At 46.1% G+C, this 13,845-nt stretch overlaps 1 protein-coding gene across 4 annotated transcripts in view; it reads right to left on the bottom strand.

The window, feature by feature from the left end:
- The window catches only part of CEP164 (centrosomal protein 164), a 264,993-nt gene that overhangs the window by 111,330 nt on the left and 139,818 nt on the right, over positions 1 to 13,845 (bottom strand). For all 4 annotated transcript variants that reach the window (XM_063943313.1, XM_063943315.1, XM_063943314.1 and 1 more), the window contains one exon: positions 787 to 996. In XM_063943313.1, the coding sequence (XP_063799383.1) occupies positions 787 to 996 (210 nt within the window). The remainder of the gene's footprint in view (positions 1 to 786; positions 997 to 13,845) is intronic.

Genomic DNA, 13,845 nt, shown 5'->3' with positions numbered 1-13,845 from the left:
GTATATGAAACACAAATGCATTCTGTGCTTAGATTTAGGTCCCATCACCATGATATCTCATTATGGTATGCAATTATTCCAAAATACGGAAAAATCCGATATCCAAAATACCTCTGGTCCCAAGCATTTTGGATAAGGGATACTCAACCTGTATTATGCTTCACAATTTTATGGGATGTAGTCACAATACAGACGCCTACATCCCACCTCCACAAAATCCAGACAGTCGGCATGCCTACTAGCAGGAACTATTCCCACGACACCTATAGGGGTGTATTCAATTAGTGCCTTTTTTTGACCACTCGAAAAAATAAATTTTTAGCCGGTTTTTATGTCGAATTTACATTCGACCTATTCAACGGCCATGCAGTTTTTTCGACTGGTCAAAAAATCCGGCACTGGCGAAAACCACATGTATCGACGAATTGATACGCGCGTGTTGGCTAATTCGCCTGCGTTTTCATCAATGTTTTCCGCAATTTTTTCCCATGCCGATTTGACAAAAAAAAAAAAGTAAAACAGCATGGGGAAGATGGATTAAAAACGGCACTTAATTGAATACCCTCCATAGAGTGGGAATAGAACCTGTGCCTTCCTTGGTTCCGGATGATAGATCGACAAGTTTTTTTGTTTAAATTTTCATTATTTAGCATCCACATGGACTATGACAGGAAATAGTAACCTTGCCCGAAGCATGGCAAGCAAAGCGAGCATCGCGAAGGAACACGTTTCCACTAATTTGGTTAAACATAAAAACACCAAAAACACACAACCACCCTTCCTTACTTCATCCTTTCCTCCTCTTCTTCCCTCTCCAAGTTGAGCTCTGTTTCCAGTCTCAGCAATCTCTGCTTCTGGGCCTCCTTCATCCTTTCCTCCTCTTCTTCCCTTTCCAAGATGAGCTCAGTTTCCAATCTCAGCAATCTCTGCTTCTGAACCTCCCTCATCCTTTCCTCTTCCTCTTTTGTCTCACGTTCCAGCTTTTCCTTCAGGGCCCTATGCAAAACAGAAATCATTTATATTTGTAGCACCTTAATTTAACTAAACACTGCCCTTGCCTTCATCCCTAGACTTTACACATCTTGTTATCTTACCGTCCTGGCTCAGTGGTCTCCTCTTCCTTCCCTTACTCATCTGTATTGAACAGATGACTCCTATTAATTTAATAATTTTCCCATAAACCACTCCTATTTCTCCATCATACAGTCTGAAGAATGCTGCTACCATGGTTTTGCGAGGAGGACACAGAAGCTGGTCACTTAAGAAATGAACTTACTTTGATGGCGGAGGCTTCTACCCATACCAACCCCTAAGCAGTGTAGGTTACTGCCTATGGTGGTTTTGGATTACAGCTAACAGTGTTTATTATTTGTGATTTTTTTTTTCCATTAAAATATGTCTGGAAAAAAACTTTACACAGCTAAGGACAGAGTAGGAAAATCGATTTTATATTTCACTTGACTTATCTGTCAATCTAAATGGCCTAATCAACTGTCGGACCTCAAAGCATGCGAGGTGGAGAGCATGGCACATGGCCGAACAGGACCAACCAGTGGTGATGGAGGAGCCCAGTTTCATAAGATCCTTGGCTCAAGTCCGTTGTTGAGCTGACTAGGTTTACTGCAATACATAGGGAGGGAAATACAAACCATCCTACTTCTCAGTCTGCAGTCTTGGACAGTGAAGATGACCCCTTCTATTGCACAGATATCCAGAGATGAACCTGGACTTTGGAGCAAGTGTCTTCCTCTTTAGAAACACTCCTATAGGATCAGGTGTATCTAGGCTGTGCAAGCGACAGCAGTTAGTCTAGGTCCTCTCAGTGAGTAATTCTGATTCGAAGTTCTCTACACATGAGGAGGTAGAACTTAAGGAATTTGTTCATCCTCTAATCCAGTGGTTCTCAAACTCGGTCCTCAGGACCCCACACAGTGCATGTTTTGCAGGTTACCCAGCAAGTGCACAGGTGTATTAATTACTCACTGACACATTTTAAAAGGTCCACAGGTGGAGCTAATTATTTCACTTGTGATTCTGTGAGGAGACCTGCAAAACATGCACCGTGTGGGGTCCTGAGCACCGAGTTTGAGAACCTGTGCTCTAATCTATCTGTTTTGATGATGAGGTGGTCTGTGGCCAAGGTAGTAACAATCTGGTATGACAGTCACAGTCCATCAGAATTTTACTGTAGTACTGTAGATCTGGAAGAGTCTCTCACTTATTTAGAAGAAAATATTTTTTCCCCTTTCCTCGGCTCAGTTGTCCAAACTGGTTTACAAACCATGGGTACAGCCAGATAAGAAGTGTATATAATAATGCTCCCTATGATTTACCTTTTATCATTAATAGAAATGGTCGAAATTATGTTCCAAGGTGAGTCCTTTGCCTCTGGTCTGGGATAGCAAATGTGGAGGCAAATCTTTGGATTTGTGTTTGTTGTTGAGCTTTTCTGAAGGATTTATCTAACTATGGGTGGACAAAGTTAATTTCTGAAAAACAGGCAGCTTCAACTCTATGGGAGCAAGGTTCTATCCTTTTTGCACACCCTTTTGACAACAAGTATCTATGACTGGTAACAGAAATGCAAGACAGCCTTATTATTCCCCTGGTGGAGGACAACAATATATAGAAAAAGGATCGTCTCTTTGTTGGCGCACTTGTAAGAAGAAAAATGTATCTAAAATATAACTTTTAATATTTTCAATTAAAATGCCTCAGAATGTGAAAAAATATCAGACAAAGATTGTGTACTAAATAAAATATATCTCTCTCAAAACTTATTAAAATATGGTTCACTGTGTATTGTCTCTTATTCTGATTCCAATTGTTTTATTATGTTTATGAGCCCTCAATGGTCTATTGACAATTGTTTACTATATTATCAATTGGAGCCAGTGATATATATTCAAAATGGACCATACTATGTGGTATTGGTATAGTTCTCAATGTAGCTTATCTATAAATGGTGCTGAATCTATTTGTATTCATAAAGCACTAATGATATCATTACAGTTGTCTGTAACATCAAGCCTTATATGGAGGTACATTCCCACAATAAGTCTGCATAATAGACGTAATTTGGGCATCACTTCATGTGAACAGGAGAATATCCTATGACATCAGACACATAAGATTTACATATTCTCTGACAAATATACTGCCCACCTTTTAGTGCTTTATGAATACAAATAGATTCAGCACCATTCATAGATAAGTTACATTGAGAACTATACCAATACCACATAATATGGTCCATTTTGAATATATATCACTGGCTCCAATTGACAATATAGTAAACAACTGTCAATAGACCATTGAGGGCTCATAAACATAATAAAACGATTGGAATCAGAATAAGAGACAATACACAGTGAACCATTTTTTAACAAGTTTTGAGAGATATATTTTTGTCTTATATTTTATCACATTGTGAGGCATTTTAATTGAAAACATTAAAAGTTATATTTTAGATACATTTTTCCTCTTACAAGTGCGCCAACAAAGAGACAATCCTTTTTCTATATATTGTTGTCCTTCACCCTTATTGTCTATGGCAGCATCCCCTATTGACTGATGCAGAAATATTCCATGCAATATAAATTGGGGATTCTATATTAATAAATACATATAAATTGACTGGTGCAGAAGACATCCCTATTCACACTCCCCTTAATTCAAACCTATTCCCCTGGTGGCTCACAAAGGGATAGCCAAACCTAAATAGCTAGACTTGAGGTGCTCAAGGCTATGGACAAACAGGATGCATGATGGGGTTCTGCCCACCCAACTCAAGCTGTGGTGCTAGCTAGTTTCCTGGTGTTCAGGGACTGACATCCTCTTCAGACCTGTGGGTAACTCTTTGAACAAGGTCACATAATCTCTCTCTGAAATACTCTGCCTAAGAGATTTTATTTTTCAAGTTCCAAAAGACAGGGAGGTAAAACAAGCGTTCAAGCTCACTAGAGTCTTTACTTTCTTCAGTGCCAATTTCACCAGAACAAATTCAGGGTTTTTGCTAACCAAGTTCAATGCCAAGCGTCGGTAGGAGTGGTGTAAAGCACACCGAAACTGGACTGTGGAGCAGTGGAAACGTGTTTTGTATAGTGTTGAATCACGCTTCACTGGCAATCAGATAGGCGAGTCTGGGATTGGCGGAGGCCAGGAGAACATTACCCGTCTGACTGCATTATGCCAACTGTGATGTTTGGTGGAGGAGGGATGATTTTATGGATCTGTCTTTCAGGGTTTGGGCTAGGCCCCTTACCGTAAGCGAAGGACAATCCTTCAGCATACCAAGACATTTGAACAATGCTATGCTTCCTACTTTGTGGCAACAGTTTGGGGAAGGCCCTTTTCTATTCCAACTGTGCCCCAGTACACAAAGCAAGGACTATAAAGTCATGGGGGGTGATTCAGACCTGATCACTGGGCTGCTAACTTTGCTGTCCTGCGTTCAGATAGTCGCCGCCCCAGGAGGAGTGTAAATTCGCTGTGCAAGTGTGCGATCGCATGTGTATGCCGAGCTGCAAAAATCCAGTGTGTGCAGTTTGTGCGCAGCCCAGGATTAACTCCTACATTGTGATGAGCACAGGCTGATCAGAGCCAGAGCTGACGCCAGGCGCCCTTCCTGTAAACGCTTGGGCACACCGCATTTTTCCGGACACTCCCAGTAAACGGTCAGTTACCACCCACAAACGGCCTCTTCCTGTCAATCACCTTGCGAACGCCTGTGTGAATGAAAGTTTTGCACCATCCTGTCGCTGACCAGCGATGAAAGAGAAATATGCTCTGCGCTCCAGATTTATTAGTAATTAATTAAATAATAAATTAATTAATTAAGTGCAGTCTAGCAGGGTGAATAATTGACTCAATGCAACTATTTTATATCACAAATGTTTATATCAAATTATTAAACTCAACAAATACAAAGAATCGGTTTACATAGAAAACATATTAAAAAGACACGTATATCCTAACTTTATAATGTGCACATTAAAGAATAATAATGTGTCTAGCCTAAAAATGTGCTGGTTCTAACAACAGACTGTAAACTCACTGTTGATTTAAACAGGGAAAAGCTCTTTATAGTATCAACTTTCTAAAAACACTGGCGTCCCAGTGTGATTATAGATGGTATGACTCTGCAATAGGTTAAAGTTACTTTAGGTATATATGCCGTGATAGTTACCACCGTGCTGGTTCCTGAGTGATGCTGCAGGGTCCTGTGTGAAATTACACGGGGTGAGACAAGATGCTGCAATTAGTGTCTCTGATGATCAATGTGAAACTGACCCGCTTGTGATATAATGTAGCTAAATTCAGGGCCGTCAGTCCTCAACGGAATGTAGCTGATTCCAGAAAATTCACAGCGGAGGACGTCACCCGTATGATAGATAATTCGGTGAATGGCTGTGTGGCTACAACTTAGCCGGCACTGACTCGACCTCACTGCGGGGGTCCGTGGATGAATGGCTGTATAGCTCCACTTGGCCAGCGCTGACTCAACCTCACTGCGGGGGTCCGTGGATAAATGGCTGTATGGCTACACTTAGCCGGCACTGACTCGACCTCACTGCGGGGGTCCGTGGATATCCGTCTCGCGGGTCTGTTTCTCCAAAAGCAGCTGCGGCTGTGGCTGTACCAAGTTGGAATGGCTATACTGTAGGTAACCAGCGGAGTGCGGGAATTTCAAACATAAAGAGCTGATCCGTGCTGTGTTAATGTTCAATCAATCACACTCAGATGACCATTGTTGTTGGCCGGCACGCGTGCGCATTGCGGTGCATACGCATGAGCAGTCTATTGCTAACCGCCCGCTGAGAGAAAACGCACAGCAGCAATCAGGACTGAATCACCCACATGGTTTGAAGAGTTCGGTGAACTTGACTGGCCTGCACCGATCCCTGACCTCAACTCCATTGAGTACCTTTGGGATGAATTGGAACAGAGACTGTGAGCCAGGCCTACTCACCCAAAATCAGTTTGGATATAAAAGATAGGGGTAATAGGGGTTCTGAGCTCAAATAAGGGTGCCTGTCAAGTGACACTATTGCTACTGTGAGGAACGAGGTATACTCCCAAAATACCTCAGTAGGTTACCAGTAGATATACTATAGGTAATCTATATACATGCAAAAGGTTGTGGATCCTCTAGCGCAAAAGTGGTATTATAAAGGACATATTAACACTTATTTCTCTTACGTCCTAGAGGATGCTGGGGTCCATTTTAGCACCATGGGGTATAGACTGTTCCGCAGGAGCCTTCGGCACTTAAGACTTTTTAACAGTGTGAACTGGCTCCTCTGTCTATGCCTCTCCTCCAGACCTCAGTTTAGAAAATGTGCCCGGGAGACTGGATGCACACCAGTGGAGCTCTACAGAGTTCTGCTGGAAAAGATTTTGTTAGGTTTTTTTTATTTTACAGGGAAGCTGCTGGCAACAGCTTCCCTGCTTCGTGGGACTTAAGGGGGAGGAGTAGGAACCAACTTCTCCATTAGTTCAATGGCTCTGCTTCCGCTAAAAGGACACCATTAGCTCTTGAAGGGTACTGAACACAGCCCTTGCCTGGCTGCTGCTCACTCCCACAGCACTGCCGCCACCCCCTAACAGAGCCAGAAGTCAGAGACCTGCAGAGAGGGGTTCTCCGGTCATCGTGGCGGCATTAAGGTACCAGCGCAGCGCGGGGAGCTGCGGAGCAACATGTCTCTCAGCACAGGGTGCAGAACGCACAAGGGGCGCTCTGAGGGACATATTAAAATCCTTACTCTCACTGGCAAAAAGTATATACATGGGAGCCGCTGATGTACCTACCCCAGCCAGTATAAAAAATTTGTTCACTGAGGTAGAATCGCGCCAAAACAGGGGGGTGGGGCTTCTCCTCAGTCTTGCCAGTAACACTCACTGGGCGCCATTTTCTTCAACAGAAACGCCAGAGTGCTGATTCTGAAGCTGCTTCTCCTCACACATCGCTGATACAAGTACCAGGGTGTTATAGAAGGGAGGGGAGCACATATTTACATTAGGTCTGCGGACTTAATTTTGAATTATACAGCGCTGTGATTGTGTATACTGTATACAATACTTATAGGCGCGTGGTGTGGACTGGCAAATCCCTTTGGGTCCCTCTGACAGACATTAGTGTAGGTCTGTCCCCATTAGCTCCCCGGTGTGGAAGTGGTGTGACTGTACAAGTGTGTAACATGTCTGGAGAAAGTTCTTCCCCAGAGGAACCCAATTTGAATGCACAAGAGTGTTCTGAGCCTGTGTGGGTGAGAAAGCTGCAGAATAATATGTCTAAGCTTGCAAAGAAATTCTCTGAGTCTGAACAACAGACAAAGTATTGGAGACAGTCTGTGGAGGATGCACTGTTTGCGGACTCCTCCACGTCATCCATTCGGGATCCCTCCAGTTCCCAGAAAAGGTCTCTGGCGCAGATTATGCAAAGGGACACTGACATAGATTCCGACACGGAGGTCGACACTGGGGATTTGAGAGGGGTAGACCCCAAACTAGCTAAGAGCATTCAGTGTATGATAGTCGTTATAAAAGAGGTGTTAGAATTTACGGACACAACACCTGCACCTGAGAAAAAAGATTATTTTAAATTAAATAAAAAAATAAGAATTTACTTACCGATAATTCTATTTCTCGTAGTCCGTAGTGGATGCTGGGAACTCCGTAAGGACCATGGGGAATAGCGGCTCCGCAGGAGACTGGGCACAAAAGTAAAGCTTTAGGACTACCTGGTGTGCACTGGCTCCTCCCCCTATGACCCTCCTCCAAGCCTCAGTTAGGATACTGTGCCCGGACGAGCGCACACAGTAAGGAAGGATTTTGAATCCCGGGTAAGACTCATACCAGCCACACCAATCACACCGTACAACTTGTGATCTGAACCCAGTTAACAGCATGATAACAGAGGAGCCTCTGGAAAGATGGCTCACAACAACAATAACCCGATTTAGTTAACAATAACTATGTACAAGTATTGCAGACAATCCGCACTTGGGATGGGCGCCCAGCATCCACTACGGACTACGAGAAATAGAATTATCGGTAAGTAAATTCTTATTTTCTCTGACGTCCTAGTGGATGCTGGGAACTCCGTAAGGACCATGGGGATTATACCAAAGCTCCCAAACGGGCGGGAGAGTGCGGATGACTCTGCAGCACCGAATGAGAGAACTCCAGGTCCTCCTCAGCCAGGGTATCAAATTTGTAGAATTTAGCAAACGTGTTTGCCCCTGACCAAGTAGCTGTTCGGCAAAGTTGTAAAGCCGAGACCCCTCGGGCAGCCGCCCAAGATGAGCCCACCTTCCTTGTGGAATGGGCTTTTACAGATTTTGGCTGTGGCAGGCCTGCCACAGAATGTGCAAGCTGAATTGTACTACAAATCCAACGAGCAATAGTCTGCTTAGAAGCAGGAGCACCCAGCTTGTTGGGTGTATACAGTATAAACAGGGAGTCAGATTTTCTGACTCCAGCCGTCCTGGAAACATATATTTTCAGGGCCCTGACAACGTCCAGCAACTTGGAGTCCTCCAAGTCCCTAGTAGCCGCAGGTACCACAATAGGCTGGTTCAGGTGAAACGCTGAAACCACCTTAGGGAGAAATTGTGGACGAGTCCTCAATTCTGCCCTGTCCATATGAAAAATCAGGTAAGGGCTTTTATAAGATAAAGCCGCCAATTCTGACACGCGCCTGGCCGAAGCCAGGGCCAACAGCATGACCACTTTCCATGTGAGATATTCCAAATCCACAGATTTAAGCGGTTCAAACCAATGTGATTTTAGGAACCCCAAAACTACATTGAGATCCCAAGGTGCCACTGGAGGCACAAAAGGAGGCTGTATATGCAGCACCCCCTTGACAAACGTCTGAACTTCAGGAACTGAAGCCAGTTCTTTCTGGAAGAAAATCGACAGGGCCGAAATCTGAACCTTAATGGATCCTAATTTTAGGCCCATAGACACTCCTGTTTGCAGGAAATGCAGGAATCGACCCAGTTGAAATTCCTCCGTTGGGGCCTTCCTGGCCTCGCACCACGCAACATATTTCCACCAAATGCGGTGATAATGCTTTGCGGTCACATCCTTCCTGGCTTTGATCAGGGTAGGAATGACTTCTTCCGGAATGCCTTTTTCCTTCAGGATCCGGCGTTCAACCGCCATCTGTCAAACGCAGCCGCGGTAAGTCTTGGAACAGACAGGGTCCTTGCTGGAGCAGGTCCCTTCTTAGAGGTAGAGGCCACGGGTCCTCTGTGAGCATCTCTTGAAGTTCCGGGTACCAAGTCCTTCTTGGCCAATCCGGAGCCACGAGTATAGTTCTTACTCCTCTCCGTCTTATAATTCTCAGTACCTTGGGTATGAGAGGCAGAGGAGGGAAACACATACACTGACTGGTACACCCATGGTGTTACCAGAGCGTCCACAGCTATTGCCTGAGGGTCCCTTGACCTGGCGCAATACCTGTCCAATTTTTTGTTGAGGCGGGACGCCATCATGTCCACCTTTGGTTTTTCCAATGGTTTACAATCATGTGGAAGACTTCTGGGTGAAGTCCCCACTCACCCGGGTGGAGGTCGTGCCTGCTGAGGAAGTCTGCTTCCCAGTTGTCCACTCCCGGAATGAACACTGCTGACAGTGCTATCACATGATTTTCCGCCCAGCGAAGAATCCTTGCAGCTTCTGCCATTGCCCTCCTGCTTCTTGTGCCGCCCTGTCTGTTCACGTGGGCAACTGCCGTGATGTTGTCCGACTGGATCAGCACCGGCTGCCCTTGAAGCAGAGGTCTTGCTTGGCTTAGGGCATTGTAAATGGCCCTCAGCTCCAGGATATTTATGTGAAGTGATGTCTCCAGGCTTGACCACAAGCCCTGGAAATTTCTTCCCTGTGTGACTGCTCCCCAGCCTCGCAGGCTGGCATCCGTGGTCACCAGGACCCAGTCCTGAATGCCGAATCTGCGGCCCTCTAGAAGATGAGCACTCTGCAACCACCACAGGAGAGACACCCTTGTCTTTGGTGACAGGGTTATCCGCTGATGCATCTGAAGATGCGATCCGGACCATTTGTCCAGCAGGTCCCACTGGAAAGTTCTTGCGTGGAATCTGCCGAAAGGGATTGCTTCGTAGGAAGCCACCATTTTTCCCAGGACCCTTGTGCATTGATGCACTGACACTTGGCCTGGTTTTAGGACGTTTCTGACTAGTTCGGATAACTCCCTGGCTTTCTCCTCCGGGAGAAACACCTTTTTCTGGACTGTGTCCAGGATCGTCCCTAGGAATAGAAGACGTGTCGTCGGGATCAGCTGCGATTTTGGAATATTGAGAATCCAACCGTGCTGCCGCAACACTACTTGAGATAGTGCTACCCCGACTACCAATTGTTCCCTGGATCTTGCCCTTATCAGGAGATCGTCCAAGTACGGGATAACTAAAACTCCCTTCCTTCGAAGGAGTATCATCATTTCGGCCATTACCTTGGTAAAGACCCGGGGTGCCGTGGACAAACCAAACGGCAGCGTCTGAAACTGATAGTGACAGTTCTGTACCACAAACCTGAGGTATCCTTGGTGAGAAGGGTAAATTGGGACATGGAGGTAAGCCTCCTTGATGTCCAAAGACACCATATAATCCCCTTCTTCCAAGTTCGCAATCACCGCTCTGAGTGACTCCATCTTGAATTTGAACCTGTGTATGTAAGTGTTCAAGGATTTCAGATTTAAAATAGGTCTCACCGAGCAGTCCGGCTTCGGTACCACAAACAGCGTGGAATAATACCCCTGTCCCTGTTGCAGGAGGGGTATCTTGATTATCACCTGCTGGGAATACAGCTTGTGAATGGCTTCCAATACCGCCTCCCTGTCGGAGGGAGACGTCGGTAAAGTAGACTTTAGGGGAGTGCCTGAGTCCGCTTGTAAAGCCCCAGCGTCATGCTGAGGACTTGGCAGAAAACGGGAGAGGGCTTCTGTTCCTGGGAACTGGCTGTTTGCTGCAGCCTTTTTCCTCTCCCTCTGCCACGGGGCAGAAATGAGGAGCCTTTTGCCCGCTTGCCCTTATGGGGCCGAAAGGACTGCGCCTGATAATACGGCGTCTTCTTATGTTGAGAGGCTACCTGGGGTAAAAATGTGGATTTCCCAGCAGTTGCCGTGGCCACCAGGTCTGATAGACCTACCCCAAATAACGCCTCCCCTTTGTAAGGCAATACTTCCATATGCCTTTTGGAATCGGCATCACCTGACCACTGCCTCGTCCATAACCCTCTTCTGGCAGAAATGGACAGCGCACTTACTCTTGATGCCAGTCGGCAAATATCCCTCTGTGCATCACGCATATATAGAAATGCATCTTTCAAATGCTCTATAGTCAGTAATATACTGTCCCTATCTAGGGTATCAATATTGTCAGTCAGGGAATCCGACCAAGCCACCCCAGCACTGCACATCCAGGCTGAGGCGATTGCTGGTCGCAGTATAACACCCGTGTGAGTGTATATACATTTTAGGATATTCTCCTGCTTTCTGTCAGCAGGTTCCTTAAGGGCGGCCGTATCAGGAGACGGTAGTGCCACCTGTTTTGACAAACGTGTGAGCGCTTTATCCACCTTAGGGGGTGTTTCCCAACGTGCCCTATCCTCTGGCGGGAAGGGGTATGATGCTAATAACCTTTTAGGAATTATCAGTTTTTTATCGGGGGAAACCCACGCTTCATCACACACTTCATTTAATTCCTCAGATGCAGGAAAAACTACAGGCAGTTTTTTCTCACCAAACATAATACCCTTTTTAGTGGTACTTGTATTATCAGAAATATGTAAAACATTTTTCATAGCATCAATCATGTAACGTGTGGCCCTACTGGAAGTCACATTCGTCTCTTCATCGTCGACACTGGAGTCAGTATCCGTGTCGGCGTATGTATCTGCAATCTGAGGTAACGGGCGTTTTAGAGCCCCTGATGGCTTTTGAGACGCCTAGACAGGCACGAGCTGAGTAGCCGGCTGTCTCATGTCATCAACCGTCTTTTGTAAAGAGCTGACACTGTCACGTAATTCCTTCCATAAGCTCAGCCACTCAGGTGTCGACTCCCTAGGGGGTGACATCTCCATTACAGGCAATTGCTCCGCCTCCACACCATTTTCCTCCTCATACATGTCGACACAATCGTACCGACACACAGCACACACACAGGAAATGCTCTGATAGAGGACAGGACCCCACTAGCCCTTTGGGGAGACAGAGGGAGAGTATGCCAGCACACACCAGAGCGCTATATATATACAGGGATAACCTTATAGAAGTGTTTTTCCCCTTATAGCTGCTGTTTTATTTATACTGCGCCTAATTAGTGCCCCCCTCTCTTGTTTTACCCTTTTCTGTAGTGCAAGACTGCAGGGGAGAGTCAGGGAGACGTCCTTCCAGCGAAGCTGTAAGGGAAAATGGTGCCCGTGTGCTGAGGAGATAGGCTCCGCCCCCTTCTCGGCGGACTTTTCTCCCGCTTTTTGCTGTATTCTGGCAGGGGTTAAAATACATCCATATAGCCCTGGGGGTTATATGTGATGTATTTTCGCCAGCCAAGGTGTTTCTATTGCTGCTCAGGGCGCCCCCCAGCGCCCTGCACCCTCAGTGACCGGAGTGTGAAGTGTGCCTGAGGAGCAATGGCGCACAGCTGCAGTGCTGTGCGCTACCTTGGTGAAGACTGATGTCTTCTGCCGCCGATTTTCCGGACCTCTTCTTGCTTCTGGCTCTGTAAGGGGGCCGGCGGCGCGGCTCTGGGACCGGACTCCGAGGCTGGGCCTGTGTTCGGTCCCTCTGGAGCTAATGGTGTCCAGTAGCCAAGAAGCCCAAGCTGGCTGCAAGCAGGCAGGTTCGCTTCTTCTCCCCTTAGTCCCTCGATGCAGTGAGCCTGTTGCCAGCAGGTCTCACTGAAAATAAAAAACCTAAAACTAAACTTTTACTAAGAAACTCAGGAGAGCCTCCTAGAATGCACCCTTCTCGGCCGGGCACAAAAATCTAACTGAGGCTTGGAGGAGGGTCATAGGGGGAGGAGCCAGTGCACACCAGGTAGTCCTAAAGCTTTACTTTTGTGCCCAGTCTCCTGCGGAGCCGCTATTCCCCATGGTCCTTACGGAGTTCCCAGCATCCACTAGGACGTCAGAGAAACAGGTGGTGACTTTTCCTCCGTCTAAGGACTTAAATGCATTCTTTGAAGAATCCTGGTCTAACCCGGAAAAGAAGTTTGCTATTCCTAGAAGGTTGCGTGCAGCGTACCCTTTCCCTGAAGAGGACAGGCGTAAGTGGGAGTCACCCCCAATGGTAGACACCTCAGTCTCTAGGCTGTCGAAGAAAATCATTTTGCCTACCCCAGGGTCAGCTTCCTTAAAAGAACCTGCTGACCGCAAGTTTGAGACGACTTTAAAGTCTATATATATAGCTACGTACCGTTACTTAAGCCCACAATTGCTTCTGCGTGTGTAGATAACGCAGTGGAAAAATGGGCAGACAACCTGATTGTTAATATTGACACTGTTGATAAGGATGATATGCTTCTAATTTTAGGTCATATCAAAGATTCTGCAGGTTACTTAGTTGAGGCTATGAAGGACGTTGGCTTAATGGGCTCAAGAGCCTCTGCTATGACAATTTCAGCCGCATTGCGCCCTGGATCCACCAATGGAATGCTGACGCAGAATCCAAAAGAAATATTGAGGCGCTCCCCTACAATGGTGAAGCCCTTTTTGGTGAAAAGCTGGATGTCATGATATCAACTACTACATCTGGCAAATCAGCATTTCTGCCGTCGGCAGCTGCACTGGCTAAAAATGTTTATAATTCTCATACTATGCAGT

The sequence above is a fragment of the Pseudophryne corroboree genome, chromosome 10 (assembly GCF_028390025.1).
Source record: "Pseudophryne corroboree isolate aPseCor3 chromosome 10, aPseCor3.hap2, whole genome shotgun sequence".
In the NCBI taxonomy this organism is placed as follows: Eukaryota; Metazoa; Chordata; class Amphibia; order Anura; family Myobatrachidae; genus Pseudophryne; species Pseudophryne corroboree.
The sequence above is the reverse complement of the archived record's forward strand: the minus strand, read 5'-3'. Positions and strand labels throughout refer to the sequence as shown.